Source organism: Passer montanus, unplaced genomic scaffold (genome assembly GCF_014805655.1).
Source record: "Passer montanus isolate IOZ18808 unplaced genomic scaffold, ASM1480565v1 scaffold47, whole genome shotgun sequence".
Lineage (NCBI taxonomy): Eukaryota > Metazoa > Chordata > Aves > Passeriformes > Passeridae > Passer > Passer montanus.
Genome location: NW_024369596.1, coordinates 3,933,377 through 3,956,849, shown reverse-complemented (window position 1 = coordinate 3,956,849; position 23,473 = coordinate 3,933,377). Strand labels below are relative to the sequence as shown.

The following is a 23,473-nucleotide window of genomic DNA, read 5'->3' as shown; positions in this document are numbered from 1 at the left end:
GCAGGAAGGTTTCCAAGCATGGCCAGTCCCCAGTGCTCACTGCCTGCCCTGCTGACCACAGACGTGAGAGCCCTTGAGCACAAAATATCCCGAGAATACTGCCTCTAATTAGAGGGTAGAGTTAAAAATACCCAGAGTCCATAAAGAGAGAGAGGCAGACAGGGAAAAGGCACATGCCAGTGTGACTGACGCCCCGGGAGGGAGACGAGATTAGGAGCCACTCAGCCTCACACATACAAATGATTCAAAATAGATGAACATATGCCTGAGCAATGAACTAAGGGGAAATGATGGGACTGGTGTAGGAGTGGGGTCATGGTCTGTGACACCAGGGAATCAACAGCTTGTCTAGACTCCAGCAGACAAAAAAAGAGACGCTGTCTTCAGTTAGCAGGGAGAGGCACTGCAGCACGAGGCCATCCGTAAAAAGCTGCCCGAGCAGCAGGAGGGTGTGAAAGAGGGATGGACACAGGCCAGACACCTGCACCTCTCCCCAGAGCTGCTGGGAAGGATCTGGGGTAAATGGCTCCTGAGATCAGGAGTGATGTGCACAAACACGCACCTGCAGAGCCTAAACTGACCCTAGAAACCCTCCAGGACAAGGCAGGACTTTGCTTCCAAACACCCTCCCCAGTCAGACTGAGAGGTCCTGTCCCACTGGGGCAACCAGGCCTGTTCAGCCAAGGCTGGGACACAGCTCCTGCTCACCCCAGTGCAGCTCCAGGGAGACTTTTCCTCTCTGGTGGCCGTTCTGTCACCCATTCCTCACATCACCTGTGACCCTCCATCTGTCACATTCAAAGGTGGCTCTAGAGACACTTCAGATCACCCAACAAAATCACATCTGCTGGTATTTACCCCCCGAGAAAACACAGTGGCCCAGAACCCTCCTCTTTTGTGTGAAGTTTTTTCTTTAACAGAATAGGCTGCTCCCACCTCTGAGAGCAGCCAAACGTTCCCTCTGGAGGAGCAGTCTGCAGGACCCCCCTCACCCCAGGCCAGCAGAGGCCTGCCACAATCCCAGCATCGAAGTTAAAGAGGTCTGGAGTGGAGCTGCAGGCTGGGAAGGGTCCAGATGGACAGCCCTGAGGGCTCAGACAGGCTGCTCCTCCTCACACGGGGCGCGGCACAGCTCGCTGGCACAGCCCTGGCAGCCTGGGATAATCACACTCCTGCCTGCCGTGTGGACACACATTGAAAAGCCATCGTGACAGGCACAGCCTGTTGTTTCAGGTTTGAGCAGCTTCTCCCCAGCAGGGCTTGAAACTCAGTTTGGGCCTCCAGGCACTGCAAGCATCAAAAGGATCCATTTTCTCTGAGTCACCTGTGATGTACCACACGCTCCATGCAACCTTCAGAAATCCCTAAGGGTTTTTTTTTCCCAGTTTAGTCCTTGTTTATCCCCCTTCTGTTCTTACAAGTGCTAGGAGTGAGGCTCCAAGGGCTTATCCCACTTTTTGTGCTCCATCACTCCCCGCACAGACTGCCCTGGAGCTCAGGAAGGTTCCTGGCAGGGCCTGTGCTCCCTTCCTATCATCCTGCAGATTCCTCTTCTTGTTTGGAGCATGCATTGGAAAACCCTTCAGAGAACAAGGAAATCATAGGAAGAGGTCCCTCCTCATTCCTGAATACATCCCCGTGCAACACAGGGCTGCCCTCAGCACGAATTTTATTCTAGTTACTTGTTTCAACGTTAAATAAGGAAAAAGGAGCTCCATCTGTGTGTGGAAATCAATGTTTTACACAGCAGTGCTCTGCCATCCCAGGCTGATGGGCGCTACAATTCCTGTATAATATTTATTGTTACTCCTTGAGCTTGTTGAGTTTCACATTTCAAAGGGCTCCTCTGTTGTAATATGACATGAAATGAACAACACACGCTGAGATGTTTAAGGTAAAAAAGGTGTGTTTGCTTCTGGATTTTTATATTTATAGAATTTTTTATTCTATAAATATAATAAATTAAAAATAAACATATTAAAATAAACAAATTAAAAATAAATTTTTAATTTTTATAAATTAAAAATAAATTAAATAAATATTCTATAATTTTTAATTTTGGAGGATGAAATTGGTTGGTTTTGTTTTTTTTTTTTTATTATTACTCTGGTAAAACTAAGTTTATTAATTTTTCCTTTTTTAGAAAAAAAAATACAAAACAATTATTGTTCACATAAAAAGTGCATTAAAAACTCCATTACAAAAATGTAAATATCAAAAAAGCTTAAAAGAACTTTAAAAAAAAAACAGAATAACACTCCTCAGAAGTGATGGCAGCTGAAAAAGCAGGACCTGGCTGCAGTGAAACCACAGGGGCAGCACAGAGAGAAGAGCTGGCACTGGTTGTATCAGCCTGAGACACGCAGTTGGCACATCCCTCTGGTGCAGGATGGATATCTGGGATGATGCCTGAGCTTTCATGCCCTGGTGTTATCCTGAAGGTGATATCTGCTCTGCCAGCTGACTCCAAACTCAGCCTCTGCCTGCACTGATTGCTCAAACACACTCTCAGGGCGCGCCTAGGCTGAGCTCCAGCAGCCTGGAGAGGGGAATCAAGGCTTAGGAGAGCTCCCCGGAGCAGATCCAGCTCCCCCTCGAGTGGCCCAGATGGCCTGGGGGAGCCCACACAGCTCGGCACAGTCCTGCTGTGGCTGTCCCAGCACGGCTCATCCCCAGCCAGAGCAGCACAGAATGGTTTGGGTAGGAAGGGACCTCAAAAGTCATCCTGTTCCACCCCCTGCCACAGGCAGGGACACCTTCCACCAGACCAGGTTGCTCCAAGCACCATCCAAACTGAAATAATTGTCTTTTTTTTTCCTTCACTGCAGCTAGAGACCTCCCATCCTTCTTTGTCTCTTCTGTCTCATCTCCTCTCTGCCCTGATCAAGCTGCTGCTGGAAGCTAAAGAGGATCCTGACACTTCAGTGATTGCACTTTATAGCTGATTATATTCGCTGTCATCACATTTTACTTCTCCTGTCAGAGCAGCCCAAACGGACTGTGTTAAAATGATTCCCAACTCGACAGGGACCCAGCCCAAAGATTGCCAGAGTCAGGTTTTAAGCCAGGCAGCCTTATTAGGTGATTCCTTCCCCTTCATCCTCAGGGAAATGTCCCATCTGGCCATTAGAATTGATGAGACTCCCTGTATTAATTTCACCGGGCTCAGATCAGCCCTTTAAATCTACTCATTAGCATCTCGAGTTAGATCTGCTACGTTATCAGGTTAAATACATTTTTACATCCCTTAACTCCTGCCAGCTCTGCCGAGCTGGTTTACAGAGCAGAGGGGAGCTCTGGCTTTCATTCCAGCTGCTTGATCTTCAACAGCTTCTTAATTACATCCTCATCAGACTCTGCTGGCAGTGACGCAAGAGCCAGCACTAACACAGAACTCGCTCTCTTCGGGGCCACTGTCCCACGCTGATCATTTCTGCTGCTTTCTCTTAATCAAAGAAAAAGATCCTGGGGCACTTTTGAGGACCACACAGCAGCTCGGGATGCTCTCTGTGCAAAGCAAAATCACTAAATCAAACATTTGGCTGTGTCAGAAAGGATTTGGTCCAGCACTAGGGCTGGGGGAAGGTGTCTCTGCCCATGGGGGTTGGAACTAAATGATCTTTAAGATCCCTCCCAACCCAAACCAGTCTGTGATTCTGTGACTCAGGAAGTTCCTCAAGAGCAGCATTCTCTGCCCAGCTGCTTGTTTATGTTTCTTGCTTACTTTTAAGTTGTTGAAAGTTTATAGTGAAATTCAAAGACCAATGAGAGTTGGCTTTTCAGGGCAAATTCTCAGAGAAATCTCTTATTAGGAGTTCTTGTTAAATACAAGAGGGAAACACTTTGAAACAAAACTTGGATGGGTTTTATAGCCACAAAGTTGCTTCCAGGGCAAATTCTCAGAGAAATCTCTTATTAGGCATTCTTGTTAAGTACAAGAGGGAAACTCTTTGAAACAAAACTTGGATGGGTTTTTTAACCACAATGTTGCTAATATCCTGGCTCAAAAAGATTAAAGTCCTCCCGTTGCCGGGCTCGGGGTGAATTTCCTTCTCTCCACAGAGCTTAACCAGAGGTTGGGACCAGCCCCTCTCTGCACCACGGGTGGGATCATCCCTCTCCCCATCCGCGGGGTCCCACTGCCGGGATCTCCCTCTCTCCAGATCTGCTGGGGATTCCACGGGCACGACCGGCCCCTCTCCCCTCCCGTCACGGTCCCACTGCCAGCATCGCCCCCTCTTCCCAACCACGGGGGTCCCACGAGCGGGATCACTGATTCTCCCCGCTGGCTGGGGGTTCCACCAACGGGACTGACCCCTGTCCCCACTCACTGGGGTCTCACTGCCCGGATCTCCAACTCTCCCGTCCGGCCGGGGTCCCACGGGCAGGAACTCTTCTCACCATCTGGACATCCCAGTGCTGGCACCATCCCCTCTTCCCACCACGGGCATCCCCTTGCTGGGACCATCCCCTCTCCCCATCCACGGGTGTCCCAGTGCCGGGACCATCCCCTCTCTCCATCCACAGGTATCCCCTTGCTGGGACCATCCCCTCTCCCCATTCACGGGCACCCCCCTGCCAGGACCATCCCCTCTCCCCTCCACGGAGGTCCCAGTGCCGGGACCATCCCCTCCCTCCACCCACAGGTATCCCCTTGCTGGGACTATCCCCTCTCCCCATTCACGGGCACCCCCCTGCCAGGCCCATCCCCTCTCCCATCCACGGAGGGCCCAGTGCCGGGACCATCCCCTCCCTCCACCCACAGGTATCCCCTTGCTGGGACTATCCCCTCTCCCCATTCACGGGCACCCCCCTGCCAGGCCCATCCCCTCTCCCATCCACGGAGGGCCCAGTGCCGGGACCATCTGCTCTCTCCATTCACGGAGTCCCAGTGTTGGGACCATCCCCTTTCCCATTCCACGGGCATCCCTCTGCCTGGACCATCTCCTCTCCCCATCCACGGGCATCCCCCTGCCGGGACCATCCCGTCTCCCCATCCTCGGGCATCCCCCTGCCCGAACCATCCCCTCTCCCGATTCACAGGGGTCTCACTGCCGGGACCATCCCCTCTCCCGATCCACGGGCGCCCCAGTGCCACCACCATCCCGTCTCCCCATCCTCGGGCATCCCCCTGCCCGGACCATCCCCTCTTCCACGCGGCGGGCCCGGGCTGGCGGCACCCCCGCCCCCGGGCCGGCGCCGCCCGGGCAGTGCGCAGGCTCGGCTCGCTCCGCACACCCCATCATGGCGCTGCGGCGGCCGGAGCTGCTCCGGCTCCTGCTCCTGCCCCTGCTCGGTGAGTACCGCCCGGCAGCGCCCGCACCGCCCCGCGCCCGGCCCGCCGCCCGCCGAGCGGGATGCGCTGATCCCGTCCGGATCCCGCGGCCACTCACTGCCGGGACCATCCCCTCTCCCGATCCACGGGCGCCCCAGTGCCACCACCATCCCGTCTCCCCATCCTCGGGCATCCCCCTGCCCGGACCATCCCCTCTTCCACGCGGCGGGCCCGGGGCGCGCCCTGCCCGTGGGCGCGGTGCGTGCCTGTCCCGGAGTCCGGGAGGGAGCAGGGATGCGGTGTCCCTGTCCGGGAATCGGGGAGGAAAGGAGGAGGGATGCGGTGTCCCGGTCCCGGAGTCAGGGAGGGAGGAGGGATGCGCTGCTCCCGTCCCCATCCCGCAGCCAGGAAGGGAGGAGGGATGCCGTGTCCCTGTCCTGGAGTCCGGGAGGGAGGCGGGATGCAGTGTTCCTGTCCCCATCCCGGACAGAGAGAAGGAGGAGGGATGCGCCGCCCCAGTTGCGATCCCAGGGAAAGGGCGAGATGCGCTGGCCGGTCGGGATCCCGGGACAGGGAGGGAACAGGAATGCGCTGCCCCGGCTGCGATCCCAGGGAAAGGGGGAGATGCGCTGTGCCCGTCACCATGCCGGGGAAGGGCAGGGATGCGCTGCCCGTGCCCCTGCCCTGCCCTGCCCCGGCGGGATGCGCTGCCCCTGCCTGGCCCGGGGGAAGGGAAGGGAGGGGAAGGGAGGGATGCTCTGGCCCGAGCGCGGAGGGATGCGGGCACAGCGTGGGAGCCGGCGGGATGGGGGACGGGCCGGCACACGGGTCCAGGGCCGGCAGCAAGGACCCGCCGGATGCTGCAGAGAGCGTGGGACACACACAGGACACGGGGAAACATCCCAAAACCCAGCTCAGCAAGGAGCGGGTCCAGGGTGCCAGGAATGTGCAGGCTCGGCAGGCAGGCAGGGCGGACACTAGTGCCTATTCAAGACCAGGCACAGGCGCCTATTGTTCGGGGGGCCCCGCATGAATGTTTGCAGTTTTAATTGCAAAAACATTTGCTAATTCCGCTCAGGAATGAATTTGGGCTCATTTGTTGTCTGGCTATTAATAGCTGGGGGGATGAGGAGGGGGACAGCAGCCGGTGGGCTCGTGTTGTCCTCCCCCCTTCTGCCCAGATGGCAGGAGGAGAAGATGGGGTGGAGTGGGGTTAGGCTGACAACCAGCCTACAGCTGAGCACCAAAATACACTGGGCTGAGCGTGTACACACTCACCAGTCACTGTTTTGGGTCAACATTCAAGGAAGTGGATGGAAATATTTCAAACAGTTTATCTAAGGACAAAAAACACTCCTCCAGTGACTCCAGAGAGCTCACAGAGTCGCTTTGGGTCTCAAGTAAAGTGAGATTCGGGCACTATTTACCCAATCAGTCAGCGGAGGGGTGTGAAGATGACTCTGACACTCATCCCCAGCAAGCAGAGGGTTGTCACGCGCTCCAGGCTCTGGTGTTCACTTGCTTTGCTGTGGTTTGGAGCAGAAACAGCTTCAGCAGGAGAAATCAGGAGTGCCTGATCCCAGAGCATCACACGGTCTGCCCAGTGCTAACTCTGGATTCAGCTGCTCCCTTTGATTGGGAAAAAACACAGATTTAACACGGCTTTCCCTGGCAGAGGGGCTGCAGGGTAGAAAGGTGCCCCATTTCCTTCTGTGTTGTGTGAGCAGAGCCCAAGTGTCCTGTTGAATCTGGCCTAAAAGACAGGAGGAAAGGAAACAAACTCCAGATATTTCTGTGTTTCTTCAGACAATGGTTGCTAGAAGCAGTCAAACCCCACTGGTTTCACACCTCTGCCTGAGAGCATTTACCTGGTGAGTGAACCCAGTCGTGCCAGGCTTTGCTTTCCATTAAATTTAAAGCCAGAGTGCCTCATCCTGTGCTGATTTCCAGTAATGTTTGAATTTGGGGTCATAAGCCCAAAAGATTGGGCAGAGTAAAGTTGAGAATGAAAAGGTTTCTTCCACCATGCCTGATTTGAGGTGCTGGGGGCACCCCACTAAAATAGGGTTATGCTGTCAGCAGTACATCAAATTAGACATGCAGGGCTGGTGCTGGATAGTGGGATGGGAGTGTGACTGGAAGGATGTGCTTGTGCCAGCTGATTACTTGGGGGAGAAAAAAAGAAAAAGGCATGAAAAGAAGGAGACAAAGCTCCCAAGATGCCGAGATCCCAAGTCTGACCTGCTCTAGACTCTGAGGTGCTGCTTTGACTCCCAAGTGCTGCGAGCTGGGCTTGCCTCCTGCTGTGTGCTGCTGCCAGAACAGCCCCTGCTCTCGATTGTGGCCTTAAAACATTGCCATGGAAGGGGAGCCAGTGAAGCATGGAGCGTTCAGAGCATTCCCAGCTCTAGGCACTGAAAGCCTCTGAAGATTCTGCACATCAGGGAAATGCCATGGCCACGATTAAAGCTCTCGGCGGCGCTGATGGAGAGTGGAGCTCACTGCTGACATCTCTTCTACCTCCAGCTCTCTCCTCGCCAGCTCCCCCGTGGCAACAAATATTTGGATTTTAGAAGATTTCATGGGCTCGGCTGAGGGCAGAGCTGTGGAGACCCTCCCAAAACTCTCAAGTATTTCCTGTTGAAAGCAGAACATGCTGATAGCTTATAGTCCTTGATGGGGAGATAGAGGCAAGTCCCAGGCACATTTCAGTTTTAAAGCTCATTATATTCAAATCTCCTTTTGATTTAATTCTGAGGGCTTGGTAATAGGTTGGATTTCGCAAAAGGCTTTTTAAAATCTATGGAGTAGAAGTTCTCATTTCCTTTTCTTTTTTTTTTTTTTTTAATATATGAAGTCCATCTGTCCCAGCCACCAACAACTGTTCTGAGTCAGCTGTCAGTGCCAAAAACCACTCGGTGGAAATGTTGTTAGCTCCCTTGCAGTGATGATAAGTTGCTTGTTGGTATTTTCTGATGGGAAGTATTTGTAGTATCGCTTTCTTTTCAACAGGCAGTAAAAAACCAGGACAAACAGCTTTGAGAGCCCTGCCAAAATCAGATGCTTAATAACATCTTCCAAAAAATTCCTAGGAAGGGCTTGGTGTTCCTTTTTGGGTAAGCAGGGTCTGGCACCGCCACCAAAGAGTGGTTGGATGCACATCTCCTCTACAGCTGTTGACAAGAACGTGACACCAGCACATTCCCTCTTCCCCCAAATGCTTCTGAGAATTTCTTGGTTGCTGAAACATGAGGAGATCCAAAGAGTAAAAATGTGTTTGTTTTAGTCTGCGGACTGAGATGCTGCTCTGCTTTGTGAGCTTGGGTTCTTTCAGTGTTTATTTTCCCTGTACAAGTTGAATTCTGGGTCTCTTGGCCTGCTGCTGTTGTTTTTTAATTATCTGTCCACACACGGGGGATTTGCACCAGGGACACGCTTGGAGTTGCCAAAAAATCACCTAAACAAGTAAATAAAGCAGAATGAGCTGCTGCATTTAGCTCCACCAACAAGGACAAAAGCTGTGGGTGGCCTCCTGCCAGTTTGCCCCTAACTTCAGCCATCTCCAAAGGGCACAGCGATGATCAGCCCCCACTCGCTCCTGCTTCCCTTGCAGCTTGCTTGGATTATTAGTTAAGTTTCTCTTGCAAATTGGGCTGGCTGCTGGCTCATCCTCTGCCAGGAGTGCTTGTGTGTTGAAGCAGAACTGGCCTCCCAGTTGTATATTTAGAGCTAATGCTTCACAGTTGATTGCATCAAGCCCTGATGATCCGGAGAAGGTTCGTGAACTCCTTACGGAGCCAGCCTGAAGTGGTGGGAGGGAGTTAGCAAAGGCAAAGATTTCCACAGGCCAGCAGGATCCCGAGTCCTCAAGAGTCCTTGTCTGCACAACACGAGCTTGTGTTGCCAACATGCCCCCTCAACAAGATAAAACCACTGCTCTGTGCAAAAAAAAAAAAAAAAAAAAAAGCCGGTGGCCTGCTTGGAAATTGCTGTTTGTGCAAAAGGAGATGAGTTCCAGATATAAAATTAATTAGGATAATTACATTCTCAATCTGGCTTCTCCATCGACGGGAATTGGAGCTGCGGCGTCTCCTCCCGATTGATAAGGGCTGGTTGCCTTCCCTCAGAGCCCCCAGGGAGTATCGTGTTTTCATGAACAGGATCAAACCCCGGGTGGACACTAAACATCACTCCTGGCAGGTGGAGGAGCTCAGGGCGTGTGCAGCAAATCCCTCGCTGAGTCAGGACACGGCCTCAGAACCAGCTAATGGCTTTAATTGCGCTAATGAATGTTCTGGACACGGCCTGAAATTTCCCCCAAAGGGCCTGGATTGCGGGCTGGGTGCAGTTCTGGCCACAGCTGTGCTTGGGGCAGAGGAAATACCTGCTGGGTCACAGCGCTCCAGCTCCCTGCTGGAAAGCAGAGGTTTCACTTTTCAGAAGAGTACATCATAACATAAAATTGGACTTTTTTTTGGCTGGAAAACTCAGGTCTTTGTTTGCTTGTGACCCTTCAGAGCACCAACAGGAATAACCTGAGGGCAGAGGTGTGGCTTGAAGAGTTTAAATTCTTTTTTTTGTGGAGATTTAGCAAAATAAATCTGTGGGGAACAGGACAGCGAGGAGTTCATGGAGTCCATTCCTTGGCCTTCACCAAAATGAATCTGGGGAACAGGACAGCGAGGAGTTCATGGAGTCCATTATTTGGGTATGGAGTCCATTATTTGGGTTTCAGCAAAATAAATCTGTGGGGAACAAGACTGTGAGGAGTTCATGGAGTCCATTCCTTGGCCTTCACCAAAATGAATCTGGGGAACAGGACAGTGAGGAGTTCATGGAGTCCATTATTTGGGTATGGAGTCCATTATTTGGGTTTCAGCAAAATAAATCTGTGGGGAACAGGACAGTGAGGAGTTCATGGAGTCCATTATTTGGGTTTCTCCAAAATGAATCTGGGGACAGAACAGTGAGGAGTTCATGGAGTCCATTATTTGGCCTTCACCAAAATAAATCTGTGGGAACAGAACAGCAAGGAGTTCATGGAGTCCATTCTTGGCCTTCACCAAAATAAATCTGTGGGGAACAGGACAGTGAGGAGTTAATGAAGTCCTTTCTTGGCCTTCACCAGAAAGTTGGTCTCAGGAATTATCAACCACTCACAAGCTTCTACTTCTCATTTCAGGGGTCAGCAGCCTGTTTGGGGGATAAATATTGAGGGAGGTGATTTTGAAGGTGTTTTCTGCTCAGGCACAGCCAGCTGAGGTCCTGCTGTCACTTTGGTGGCCTTGCTGCCACTCGAAGGAAGCTTTGTGTGACTCCTGGGCAGGACTTCAGCTGTCCAGCACGGGGAGGGCAGCACCAAGACAGCTGCAGACAGAGCTGGAGTTCTGTTCTTCAGAGCAACATCCTCAGCCAGGCCTTCAAATGTCTTAGGAAAAAAAACCCCAATGTGTAAAAAGTGAGTTTTGGAGAGGGAGCTGCTCTGCAGTTCCTCAGTGTCTTGTCAAAGGTGCTTCTCTGCTGTGTTGGGGATTGGAGGGAATTGCTTTAGGTGCATGTTCCAAACCAGAAAACAGAGAAAAAAAGAGCAGCAGAGGTAGGAGCAAAATTTATAAATGGGAATTGACCAAAAAAGAGCCCCAAAGCAAAAACCAACCCAAACGAGCCAACCAAAAAAACCCCAAAAACCCCAAAAAAACCCCAAAAAAACCCAAAACCCAAAAAGACTCCCAAAAACCAAAACAACCCCCAAACCCATCAACAAACAAACAAAAAACAAACAAACAAACAAAGTCCCCCAAAACAAAACAAAAAACCCCCAAAACAAAACAAAAAAAACCCTAAAGCAACAAATATTTCAGAAATTTCTCCAGCTCCTGAGAGCACAGTTGGGTTGGATTCCCATGAACTCACCTGGAAGCTGCTGTCAGATGAGAGTCCAGTCAGCTCTGGGCTGGCACTGGCTAATCAGAGAGAAACTAAAGCACATACGTGTTGTAACCTGACAGCCCACAGGTACTTCAGATAAGCTCGAAAAATTAATGGGAATTGTTCTGTCATGCAAGAATCGCTTGTCAGTATAAATAATCCCAGGTATTGGGCTCTGTGGTGCCCCTCGTGGGCTGGAGCACAGGGCTTAAGACTCAGTGACAAGGGGAAATGAAGGTTTTTCAGAGCACCAATAGATGAAGTCGATGAAATTAAATTGTGTTCCGATAATGCTTAAGGTTTTCCTTTTTTTTCCCTTTTTTTTTTAAGTCATAAATCCTAGGGATTTCAGAGTTAAAGCCAGAACATGCTGGAACCTACTCCCTTCAATGTACCTGATTATTACAACACAAATGTGAGATCAGCAGGTTTTTTAAGAGTCCTCTTAATTCGTTTGGGCACAGCTGGCTCATTTGAAGACACTGAGCTTTAAAACTGCAGTGTGCCAGGGACTTACTCTATCTTTGGCATGAGGCTAAAAAGCAGCAGTGGACAATGTTCAGCAGTATTTTAAGATTTTTAATCACGCTATTAAAAATATATTTCGGTGGCCTAGGTAAGATTTTCTGCTGAGCTGGAGAAATCCACTGAAATCTAAGGGGATTTTGTTCCTATTACTAGGCTGGGTTTCTAATGCCTGTGACCTCCTCTGAAAATCCCTGCCTTAATAAACTTTGGGCAATTTCTTATATAAGTGGCCAGTATTTGACTGAGAGGACATAAATCAGGACACTTTTAGGCTCTGTTTTGAGGGGTGGGAGTAAAATACTTGTAAAATTTCAGATCTGTTGAAAGCACTCGACTTCCCTGCTCTCTCCCCTTGAGACATCTAATTAAGTTGCCATTTTTGACACTCCTGCCAGGTGTATCTCAAGATGTGCAGCCATGAGGTCCTTCAGTGCTTGCTGAAGGAGCCCATGAAAATCTCACATTTCCAAAGGAAGTCAGGAGTTGTGTTTCATTAGTGACAGGGAATAAGGCTGGCAAGCAAGGTCATGGAGGAGAGCTCTTTTGAGAGCCAGGCTTACCTTTTAGCAGAGAAGCAGAGCTATGCACAGCAGTCCTGCTTTTTATTCCCAGTGGAAATGTTCCTGCCACTTTTCATCCCTCCGGGGTGGCTGTGTGTTCTCTCAGACCTGGAATGAAGGGGCTGCACAGCAGAGAACTTAATGATTTTGTCTGTGTGTAAATGGACAAGATCTTTCAGCCCCAAAATCACCCGTGGAGACAGCATTTATTGTTTTGCCAGGATGTTATCCTTGGAAAACAGAGGTTTGATGGATGTGGATGCTGTTACCTGCGTTACAGAACAGCTTCTGTTCACGGCTCTTTGCTGGGGGCTGACCAAAAAAAAAAAAAAAAAAAAAAAAAAAATAGAAAGAAAAAGAAAAAGAAAAACTCACTGGAAACCCCCCAAAAGATTAATTCATGGTGCTATCAGGCTGCCATAAAGATGAGGAGCATTCCTGGGAGTATGGGATGATAACTGGCTGTGTGAATGGTGGTGCTGGAAAGAGCCCCTGTGTCCACAGCAGCTTTTCCCACGTACCCCAGGGTCCATTAAGGAGATTGCTGCCTGCTAATGGACTTCCTCCTGAGGCTCTGGCTGCTGACACTCTCCTGAATGATTTCCGGCAGCTCACACAGCAGGGAAGGTGTTGCAAAGTCCTGCAGCTCTTGCTGCTCCTGTAAAAAAGCTTTTATCCCCTCAAAGGGAACTTATCAACAGCTATTTTTAATACACACTTAAATCTTCGCTTTAATCTTTTTCTTCAGCATTGATCTTCAGAAAAAGCTTGCAGATAAATATTTCTTTATGCCCACCACGTTGTTTGGGGCTGGTTATTTTTAGAGCCTGGAAAACATCCGCTCTGTGCTAGGGAGGTCCTGGGCGTCTTGGAAAGGGAAGTCCCAGCTCTGTGCTCTAGCCAGGCCTAGCCCAGCCTGTGGGAGCCCTTGGAAGAAGTTGCTGAGGTGTTTAGGTACCAGCAGAGTGGAAGGAGTAATGCCCCCCTGTTAGTGTGATTGCTCCGTGCTTTGCTGTTGGGATTGGAGACATGAGCCACGGAACAGGTTGGCTTCACCCACCACGGATCTCCTTGCTGATCTAGAGGCTCCTACACAGCGCAGGAGGTGCTGGTTTCCCTCCCTCTCTGCTTTTAGCTGCTCTGCTGAGGTTGCAGGTGGTGGATGTGGATGGGGCTGCTCTGATTTCCCAGCGAGGTGATGCCTTATCTCCTTCAGAGCTGATGGAGTTGCCTTTGAACTGGCAGAGTGCCTTGCAATCGCCTACTGAGCCTCGTGGGCTCTCCCTCAAGCAGAACTGGCTGTTTGAGTTGGTAAACATCCTTCTGGAGCTGGTGTTTTCCCTTCATTTTGGCCAGTTTTCAGCATCCCATAAATCTCAGGGCAGCGCAGAGCTCTGCCTGCTGGAAAGGAGCTTGCACCAGGTACCAGCCCCTCTCTGCTGCCATCAGAAATGCTCTGGAGGGCCTGGCCAGCACACAGCTGTCCTGTCCCACACAGCAGGGCGAGATGAGCCCTTTGAAGTCCGTGCTGGGGCTGGCAGCAGCTCCCGAGGCACCCCGGTGCCCCCCTCTCCCACTGCCAACTGCTCCTCGGCTTCTCCAGGCCAACAGCTGAGCTGCCACCAGGGCTGATCCTCCTGCAGGGCTGGGGCTGTGACAGGGGCAGAGGGGACTCCAGATTCCAGCTTATTCCTGAGCACAGGGGGATCTGGGGGCTCTTTGCCCACGTCCCAAGGCGTGCTCGTCGCCCACCAGCGTCCTGCTGCTGGTCCACAATAGGGATTGTTCTCCCTGCCTGGGCAGGCTCCTGCTGCTCTGCTGCAGGCTCCTTGATCCTCCTCTTTCTGCAAATATTTGGAACAGATCCTTTTTGGCCGTTTTGACAGTTTGACTCAGCTATTAAATGACAAAAGCAAGCTGGGGCCAGGTTCACTGTGGTTACAAGCAGCTCTACAAAGAGGGGAGCTGAGGGTCAAATTCAGACACGGGGCTGTGTGGGAGAGGTCCTGGCCTCGAGGCTTGGTCCTGGAGCAGGGCTGGATGCAGCAGCTCTGCTGCATCATGCACGGGCATCCCTAACCTCTGCTGGCTGTGACACTGCACAGTCCCAAGCAGTGTGGTTTTTGGAGTGCCAAATATGCCATCATCCTGGCTGCTTCCATATTTCCCAAGAGCTTTTCAATTCCTGGCTCGTCCTCGGTCACTTCTGAGGCACACATGCTGTAAGTCCCACATCTGTCACTCAGCTCCACATCCTGGACATGAGGCAAAGACTCCCTTGGCTATCAAGGTTTCTCTCTTTCCTCCCTCTTGGTATTTGTGCCCCTCATTGAGAAGCAGTAGCTCCTTCAAAGACATGCAAGGAAGCCCATTTGCAGAATTTACAGCTGCTTCCCCAGCCTGGAGTGTCCTGCTCTTTTAGAGCAAGCTTTTAAGCATGTTCTTAAGTGGGAAGATAAGTGGTGTTAGGATCCTTTCATCTTCTGGCTCAGAGCAGGCTGGAGATGGCTGATAAGGGGATGACAGCAAGGAAGATGCATAGGCACCTTTGGATTTAATTCCTACTTTGCAAGGCAGTCTTTAAAGCACATCTTGGGTGGGAAAAGAGGCTGGTAAAATAAAGCTGGGCCTTCCCTTCTCAGCATATGTCTTTTCCTCATGTCTCTGAGGCAGATTCTCTGTGTGTGCCAGCAGACTGAGCCGGGTTCTCCATTTCTGAGCCCTCCTTCTGCTGCTGACATTCGAGGCACTTGGCTGGGGCTGTCTCTAGACACTGTTTCGGCTGGTGATTTCATTTGCACATTTCTTTTTTAATTTTTTTTTTCTTCCCTGCAGCAGTCCTTTGCACATTTGGGCTGTGCAGCCCCGCACGTGGTGGGCTGAGCTGCATTCCTGTGCCAGGGGCTGCCAGACAGCACCCTCAGCCCCACGAGGCTGGGAGGCTCCAGACCCCTCCTGAACAGACTCTGCATTCAGCTCCAGGATTCCTGCCTTAGCCCCTCGTCTGCTGGCTGCAACAGGTGGCAAGCACATGCCTGCGGGGGTCTGTGCTGGGGGTGGTCTTCAGGGTCAGCTGTATGCAGCCCACATTCCTGACACGTCCCCCTGCCTCACCTTCTGGCCCAGCTGGCCCTGGGCCACCCAGCCCAGAGGTTGCTGGCCATGTCCACGCGCCGCTTGTGGAGAACAAACCACTACAAAGTGGGGTGTCTGCGGGCCAAACCTGCCCCAGCCTGCTGCCTGCTCCTCCGAGGGAATGGGGCAAAAGCAGCAAAAGGTGCCAGGTGCTCCCCAGCACCTCAGGGCACACACCCCGTGTGTCCCACGTCCTGGGGGTGGCACCTGGGCAGCTCCACAGCAGCACATTGCACAGGCCCTGCTGGGAGCCGTGGAGCTGGCGAGCTCCCAGCCATGCCAGACCTGGAACAGAGGTGAAAGTGGAGCTGTTTGAGGCAGGGAGTTCCTTGGCAGGGCTTTGGCATGGTTTGCAGGCGAGCACGATCCGGAGGAGGCAGTGCCTCGTGCCCTGGGAAGCCCAGATCCAGGTGCTGCTGTTGATTTTCCTGTCGTGTTATCTGGGATTTCTGCTCCTGGTGCCAAGTCCCTCCAGACGAGGCTACTAACCTTCCCACAGCAAGCCCCGTGTCCCTGCCCCTCAGGCTCTCTCTGGGGAGCTGCTGCAGCTGGGCAGGGCTGGCTCTGCCACCCCGGAGCTGCATCCCAGCCCCAAGTGTGAGCAGCGGCTGCAGCTCCCTCTGGGATCAGCCCCCGGTGCCTCTGCACCTCGCTGTTACTCAGCACTTTTCCCTGACAGGGAATTAAGTAGGATTTCTAGGTCATTGTGGGGCTGTCAGGAGGAATCGTCTCCTGCAGACCTCATTATCAAGGCTCTTTCTGCAATGCCAGACTTCAGAACAATTGCAGCCTGGTTCCCTAAACACTGACTAATGAGACAGAGCTGTTAGCAGCAGTTTGCTAAATAAAGGCTGTTTCTGCCTGAGGCAGAATAAAGCCAGACGGGATTTTCTTAGCTGTCTCTCACACAGAAGGTATTTCAAAGGACCCTGATTAAAATAATGAGATAGATGTTGCTCTCGTGGTGGCTGCGTGGGGTCAGTGCTCGATGCCAGTGCCAGGTGCTTCCCCACAGCAGGGACTTAAGCTTGTGCTCAAGAAACCTGAAATTCTCTCCTTGGTTTCAGGGTATCCTGAGCCTCTCCCTGAGCTCCTGTGCCTTTGTCCTGCTGTGAGCTGCCGTGTCTTTGTCCTGAGCTGGTGCTGACCTCCCTTTCCTTGGGTGTCACAGGAAGATGTTCTGTGATCCCCAGCGTGCAGCCAGGCGTGCCCAGCATTCACACACATGGCTTGGGAAGGCAGCTGAGCAGAAGGGACAAGTGTGACAAGTGTGTGGCAGCTTTTGAGAGGAGCTGGGGGGTTGCAGCCTGCCCAGAGGAGACAGGTGAGATCTCAGCTTTTGTCTGGGCTGAGCAGGAGGGAAGCAGCCCCCACCTGGCTGGTGTAAAGCCAGGTGACTTCTGTTGATGTGCCTGTAATGAGATTTTTCATCCTCCCTCTCCTCCTGTTGTCAGAAGGGCCTGGATTAAAGATAAACTCTGGACTATGATGGGATGGAGCTGGACTACTGGCTGGAGCAGGCACAGGAGGGCTGGGGAGTATTCCCTGGCCAGTTTTGTTTGCAGAGGTGCTTTGATGTGGCAGTGGGAGTCCATGGAAGGTAAACGGTGTCTAGACAGGTTTTTCTCACTCTCTGTTGTTATCTCTGAAGCAGCAGGAGTGGTGCCAAGCAGGCTGAATGGCTCCAGAGGCAGAGCTGTTTCTAGAAAGATGGAAGGTGGTTCCATCTGGAAGGAGGATGGAACCACCTCTTGTGAATGGCTCCAGAGGCAGAGCTGTTTCTAGAAAGATGGAAGGTGGTTCTTCTGGAGCATCCAGGACAGCTCTCACCAGACCCTGGCTGAACCTCTTGCAGGTGGAACCTGGGTCACTTAATTGCAGGTAGATGCTGCTAAGAGTGAGCAAGAGAGCTCCAGGAGGTGGCCAGTGTGTTCCCAGTGAGCTGGCAGGGCAGAGGGGTCCAGGAGAGCTCCATGAGCAGTGCTGTGGCTGGCAGGTTGGGAATCCAGGGTGATCCAGTCGATTCTGGCAGCAGCAGAGTGCTGAGGGAAGGCTCCCTTGGTCTGGCTGGCTGGAGAGAGGCAGGACTTGCCCAGCAGAGCTGGCCTGGGTGCCCAGTGACCACTGCAGTGGTGGTCAGTGGCTGTGGGAGGGAAGGGGAAGGCAGCCTGGGATCTGGAGAGACTTGTGGCTGGCTGGCAGGCGCTGCTCTCAGCGCTGTCTCTGATATGCCATCTCCCCAGGCTGTTTGGGAGGGGAAGTGGAGACTGGATTCAAATGCCTATTGTCTGTCCTTCAGCTGGGAGCAGAGCCAGGAGAGAGAGAGAGGTGCTGGCAGCATCTGATCCAGGGGCAGATGCGAGGGGAAGCACACTCATCCGTGAAACGCTGGCGCTGGGATTTTCAAAGGAGCCTCAAAGGTTAAGTGCCATGTGCTGGAATGTGTACACGAAGGTCAGGAGAGAAATCTGGGGCTCCTGGGATTCCTGCAGGGCCGGGGGAAGCTTTTTGCAGGCAGCTCTTGCCACAGGGACGAGGCCCTGTGCATCATCTGTGTGCTGGGCTCCTGCTGCCCTGGGCCCCAGTGGTTTCAGTGTGGCCATGAGGAGGGCAGAGCCACTCTGTGCCAGGTTTGGTGTCACCTGGGAAGCCTCAGAGCAGCGCAGGTGAGCTCAGCCTGGCTCCTCTCTCCTGCAGCTGCCAGGTTCTGTGAGCTGAGCATTTCCCAAGCCTGCCTGTCCTGTCCCCCTGCCAGAGCAGGGCTCAAACGCAGGTTTTGAGCAGAGCTGGAAACTTGGCACTGAGGCTGGAGCAGCCAAGAGCCCAGCTTGCTCCTCTGTGTCAGGGCTGGCTTCTGTGCTGCTGTGGGGAGTGCAAATATGTTCCCAATCTGTTTGCTTCGCTGACATGGCTCCAAGACACACAGGGAACAGATACACTGACCAAGAAGGGGCCATTGTTACAGGGACCTTCCTGACTGTGCCTCTGCTGTGCTCCATCCCCAGCATCCACAGAGCTCAGTCCTCGCGGGGCCCCCATCCTGAGCTGCACATTAGCCCAGACAAGGCAGGGGTTTGCTCCTGCTTTACTCAATTTGTCCATCCGTGTGCCCTGATCTGGCCCTTTGATTTCCGGGCTGATCTCTGGCAGGCAGGTATTAAATCAAGCTGCAGATAAAAGCACTTCCAAGCGTTGCCTCCCTGAGAAGCAGCCCAGACATGCAGTGACACATTGCTAATTGCAGCCAGGCAGACAGATAGCAGTGCTGGAGGCTGAGCAGCCAGGAGCCAGGGGCTGATGGACAGGTTGGGGTTTTGGCCAAGGAAGAATGAAGGCCCCAAGAAAAGCAGAGAAGAGGAAGGGAGTTACCTCATTTGTTTTCAGCAGGGTTGTCCTCTGAGAGGTATTTCCTTAAGCTTTATGCAGTCCGAATTTAGTTGCAACTTTTATGAACAATAAAGACTTCCATGGTTTCCCTCGGAGGAACTGGAATGAATCCAAATAGATTTTAGTCCTGAGAAGCAGATCCTGTTATTAATGTCAGCCTAATCATTTCTTTCGATCTCCTTCCCACCTTTTTTGCCATTCATGCTGCTAAAGCCTCCAGGCAATTTACCAAGTCCAGTTTATCCCTTTCAGCTGTTTCTGACTTTAGAGCCTCCCTGGCTTTTTGAGGGCATTTAATAAACCTGCCCCAGGCTGGGGTGGGGACTGTCCCGTGCCTCAGGAGAGAGCTGGCAGTGTGACACACGAAGCCCAGAGGTGGCAGGGCATGGCACAGAGCTGAGCTGAGCCAGGGGCCAGCACGTGCTGCTGGGCCCGTGTCTCCCTGGGAAAAGGGCTCTGACCAGCACTCCACTGGGAGCACTCGGCTGAGAAAATTCTCTGCTAAAAATAGCAGCCGATGATGTTTAAGGAGAAAAACAAGGCAGGGTCTGGGAGAAGTCGGTTCCCAGATATGTGGCTAATTCAACTCCCCCAGGACAAGTAATCTTTTAACCCCTCTGTGCCAAGGCTCGTTTCTGCTCTATTAAACAGACTTGCCCTGGTCAGGAATCCAGGCTGGGACAAGCCAGGATGGATTTTGTCCTCTTTGCTCTGACACAGCATTACTCCCTTCCCCTTCCCTCTGCTCATTTATGCTGGCATCTTCCTAATAGCTCTGTGTGTCACGCTTTTCATCTTTATCTGTCTGCGACTTCACCTGGGCTCCCTTTAATTCCCTGGTGCACTTCCTAAGAAAATAATCTCCCCTGAACCCTGCGGCAGGTTGGCAGCCTGTGCTTGCTCAGGCTGATGTTAACAAGGGAAGTCTTTTCAGATCTGCTCCTGTGATCCAGGGCTGCCCCTAAAATCACATCTCTGGGCTGGCACACAGCTCGCTGAGTGCCTTTCCCCCCTCGTGGGGCTGCGTCCTTTGTTCTGACAGATTCGCTGCAGAGCTTCAAAGCTGCCTGGCGGAGGCCAGCCCCAGCTCTCCCGCCTGGAATGACGGCAGTGGGATCTCTGCGAGCTCTTGGTGTGCTCACAGGCAGCTGGGGATGTTCCCCGGGTGCCTGCAGCAGGCTCCTGCAGCGTTCATTTGTGCGCGTTTCACATGGCGCGTTGCGCGACAATTGCGGTTTGTACCCGGGGCTAGGATTATACACACGCAGGGAAAAAAAAAAAGATAGAAATTACACTGTAAAATTGGAGGAAATGTTGTTAAAACGAGCTCTGCTTTCAGTCTTGTCATAAATGATTTCTCTGTGTGCTTGCTCACGCCCTCTCCTGTTCCCTTCTCCAGCCTACTCCCGGCTCTTGGCTCGGATGACTGCTGCTCTCTTCCCAACTCCCATTTTCCTCAGGAAGATGACATGGTTGGTCTCCAATAAGCAGAACCTCGGATCCGTGTTTTGCTGGTCAAGCTCTAGGCTGGAGGAGAAGGGAGGATCAGGAGATTAGAGTCACAGACAGAGGAATAGAGGATTATAGGCTAAACCCCTGCAAGTCTCTGTATTGATGGTTGGGACACAGCCAGACACTAAGGAGCACTGCAAAGCCTGGTGCTGATAGCATATCCGCTTATTTCCTGTCTTTGCATTGCAGGCAGCTTCTGAGATGTGTGTCCTCATCAAAAGCCAGGGTCAGGCAGGTACCCAGCATCCCAGCTCCCAGGGAAGTCAAATACCTGCTGAGATCAAGTCTGTGCCTGGGCTGGCGCTCAGCCTGGAAAACGTCACCGTGGCTTCTGAGATCCTCAGCAATCCTTGAGTCAAATTCCCACATGAGCCAAAAATAAAGGAACTTGCCCCTTTTCCCTCTGCAGTTCATTCCCTCTCCCTGACACTGGCCATAGATCCCTGTCACGTCACTGACCCCACTGTGCCCTGGATTTCATCCCTCAGCATCTGTCCGCTGCAAGGTGAGTCCTGCTGGGAGGAAGGGAGAGGACAGCAGGAACACCATTGCCCCTGGCTTTTGTGGTAGTTATCTGCTGGCTCCCTCCCACTTTGCACTAATTTGGTACCAGCATCTGCCACTTTGGGGAGGAAGGGGACTTGCTGAAGTGAGAAATAACGTAGGATGTGCCTGCATGGCAGTTCCTAGGGCTGGCTGAGGAAACAATGGAAGGCAAGTGGGAATAGGCAGGAAGGGTTGGTTTCAAACCTGCCCTGTGTGAAAGTTCCCACTGCTCTCCAGTGCTCACCATCTCTGTTCCTGGGATTTGCTGCTGCAAGGCATTCTCATCTGGTAAACAGGTCACAGAGTGGCATATCCCCTGCTGCCTGAGATGGCGTGTGCCTTTGCTCTTCCCGGGATTTCTATTCCTCATTTTTTTCCTCCAGTGAACTGGAACTGTACATCCTTACTGAGTACAGGGGATGCTGAACGTGGAGGGACTGAGGCTCAGCTGAGGAATGTACAGCACTTGGGCAGGTGGAAATGATGGGGGCAGACTGCCCAGAGGACCCTCAGCTTCCTTGGGGTGCCAGGGGCCTGGCCAGCTGCATCCCTGGGGTTTTCATGCCCTAAACAGAGGTGGGGATGAGCTGCCCTCCTGGGATCCCCTCACACCCATTTTATTTCCCTGGTGCTGGCTATGAGCCAGCCTAGTTTGAAGGTGTAATTAGGCTGCCCATTTGTTAATGAAAATGGTAAGACCAGCACAGAGCACATTCTGGCTGGTTCCATGCATTCCTGGCCAGGTGATCTGGGATTTCTCCTTGGTTGTTTGGCCAAAACTTTGGTGCAGCTGTAAGGGGAAGCTCTCCTGCCTCAGAACCACACAGCAATGCCACCTGCCCCAGTTTTTCCCTCCTGGAGACTCAGCCTAACACTGGAAGCCCAAAGCACCTGTGTGAGGGGCTTGATCCCAGAGGCCACCAGCAAGGCAAAGAAGTGGTCTGGGCAGGACTTAATCCCCTGGCAGAAGCTCCATGCCCTATTCCCTGTTGTTCACACAAGGGAAATAAGATTTTCAGTTCAGCCTCAGGTTTGTTGGGAAGGCAGAAGCAGTTCAGGAATGCAGGGGATGGTAATAACAGCTTTCCTCTTCATGTTTCCTTTCTGCTGCCCCTCCACTACCCTTCATCCCTGATACTGAGGGACAAATTCCAACTCTTTCCATCTTCTCTCTGAGCTGAAGTTGGCCTGAAGTATATTCCAGAAGGAGATGCAATCTGACATGCTGGAAGCTCTTGAGCCCTTGCTGCTTCCATCCTAATCTCTTTAAGTATTGGGTATTAGTCATCCACACAAATATTGCTTCCTCCCCGACTCGCACGTACAGCCAGTCCTCTCCAGGAGAGGAGCCAGAGCCCAGGGGATGAGCTTGGCAAAACAGGAGAGCTAGGCCCAGATTAAGACGTTGGGCAAGGTTCATACAGCCACATCTGCAGGGTATTAAACGTGGTATAAATGCCCATCTCCTCCTTGCTGGCAGCAGGGTGAGGGTCCCTTTGTGGGGCTGGTACCTCCAGCCAGCTCTGTTGGGACAGAGGAAACCTCATTTTAATAAAATGGGGACGTTTCTGTGAAGGTGCTGATCTGCAGGACCTTAACATCTCATCTCTGCCCACGCTGCAATGCCACAGCAAGCAAAGGTTGTGAAACTCTGAGCTGCAGGAGCCCTGATCAGATGGTGGTTTGAGACAGTCTGTCTGCAGCTGCGCCCCAGTGTGATGAAACCAGGCTGGGGGAAACCATGAGAAAGTTCTGTGTGGTCTTCCCAGGCAGCACCTATGCTTCCCTGCCTGCCTGGGAGACAGCAGGAATGCTTGGCTGCAGAAGGAGCTGCTTTGCAGAGAGGCTTTTGACATGAGAGGGTTCTATATCTCCTTTTGACCTGTTCCACTCCTCAGGGTGGGTGTGCTTTGCTGTCTGGTCTGGAGGTAGAACAGTAAATCCACCTGTCCAAAAGGGGAAAAAAAAAAGAAAAAGAAAAACAAAGAAGAAAAGAAGGAGGAGGAAAGAAAAAAACTAAAAAAGAAAAAGAAAAGGAAGAAAAAAGCCTGTGTGCGTGGCCTGGGTGCTAATGAGCCCTCTCTGCAGCAAATGCAGTCAGGTCTTTAAGGTCCCAGTTTAAGTCAGGAGATTTAAATCAGGAGATTTAAACAGGTTAAGATTTTGTTCCAGAACTGTGTGTACCCTGTTTGAAGTCAGGCATCTCCTCACCTTCTGTACTGGTGAGGAGGAAGAAAGTGAATTAAGGGCAAAATCCCAAGTTCTTACACCTCCAGATGGATGCAAATACCCGGTGGTGTTCCACACATCTCCATCCTGTGGGCTCCTGCTGCTGCTGGGACCACCAGAGACCCCCTCACCATCAGCATTTCACAAGAGAGTGCCACGAGTGAGCTCCCTAAGAGAGGAGGAGAGCAAAGCCCAGAGCCACGTGGATGCCAAGGCTGCTCTGTAAGGCTGCATTTGCCTCCTCTGGGTTAATTCTGCCTCGTGCTCCCTGCCCAGGAGGGCACATCTCTGTTGGGAGGTGTCTGTCGAGAGCTGGCACCCTTTTAGCTGAGCAGTAAAAGCCATGCATCTTAAAATAAGGTTTATGATAGCT

General features: G+C 52.1%; 1 protein-coding gene across 1 annotated transcript in view; it reads left to right on the top strand.

Annotated features, from left to right (window-relative positions):
- The first annotated feature begins 5,214 nt into the window (after positions 1–5,214).
- JAM3 (junctional adhesion molecule 3) overlaps positions 5,215–23,473 on the top strand; it is a 30,570-nt gene continuing 12,311 nt past the window's right edge. Inside the window, exon 1 of the mRNA XM_039721741.1 lies at positions 5,215–5,296. Coding sequence (XP_039577675.1) covers positions 5,245–5,296 — 52 coding nt within the window. The 5' untranslated portion in view covers positions 5,215–5,244. The remainder of the gene's footprint in view (positions 5,297–23,473) is intronic.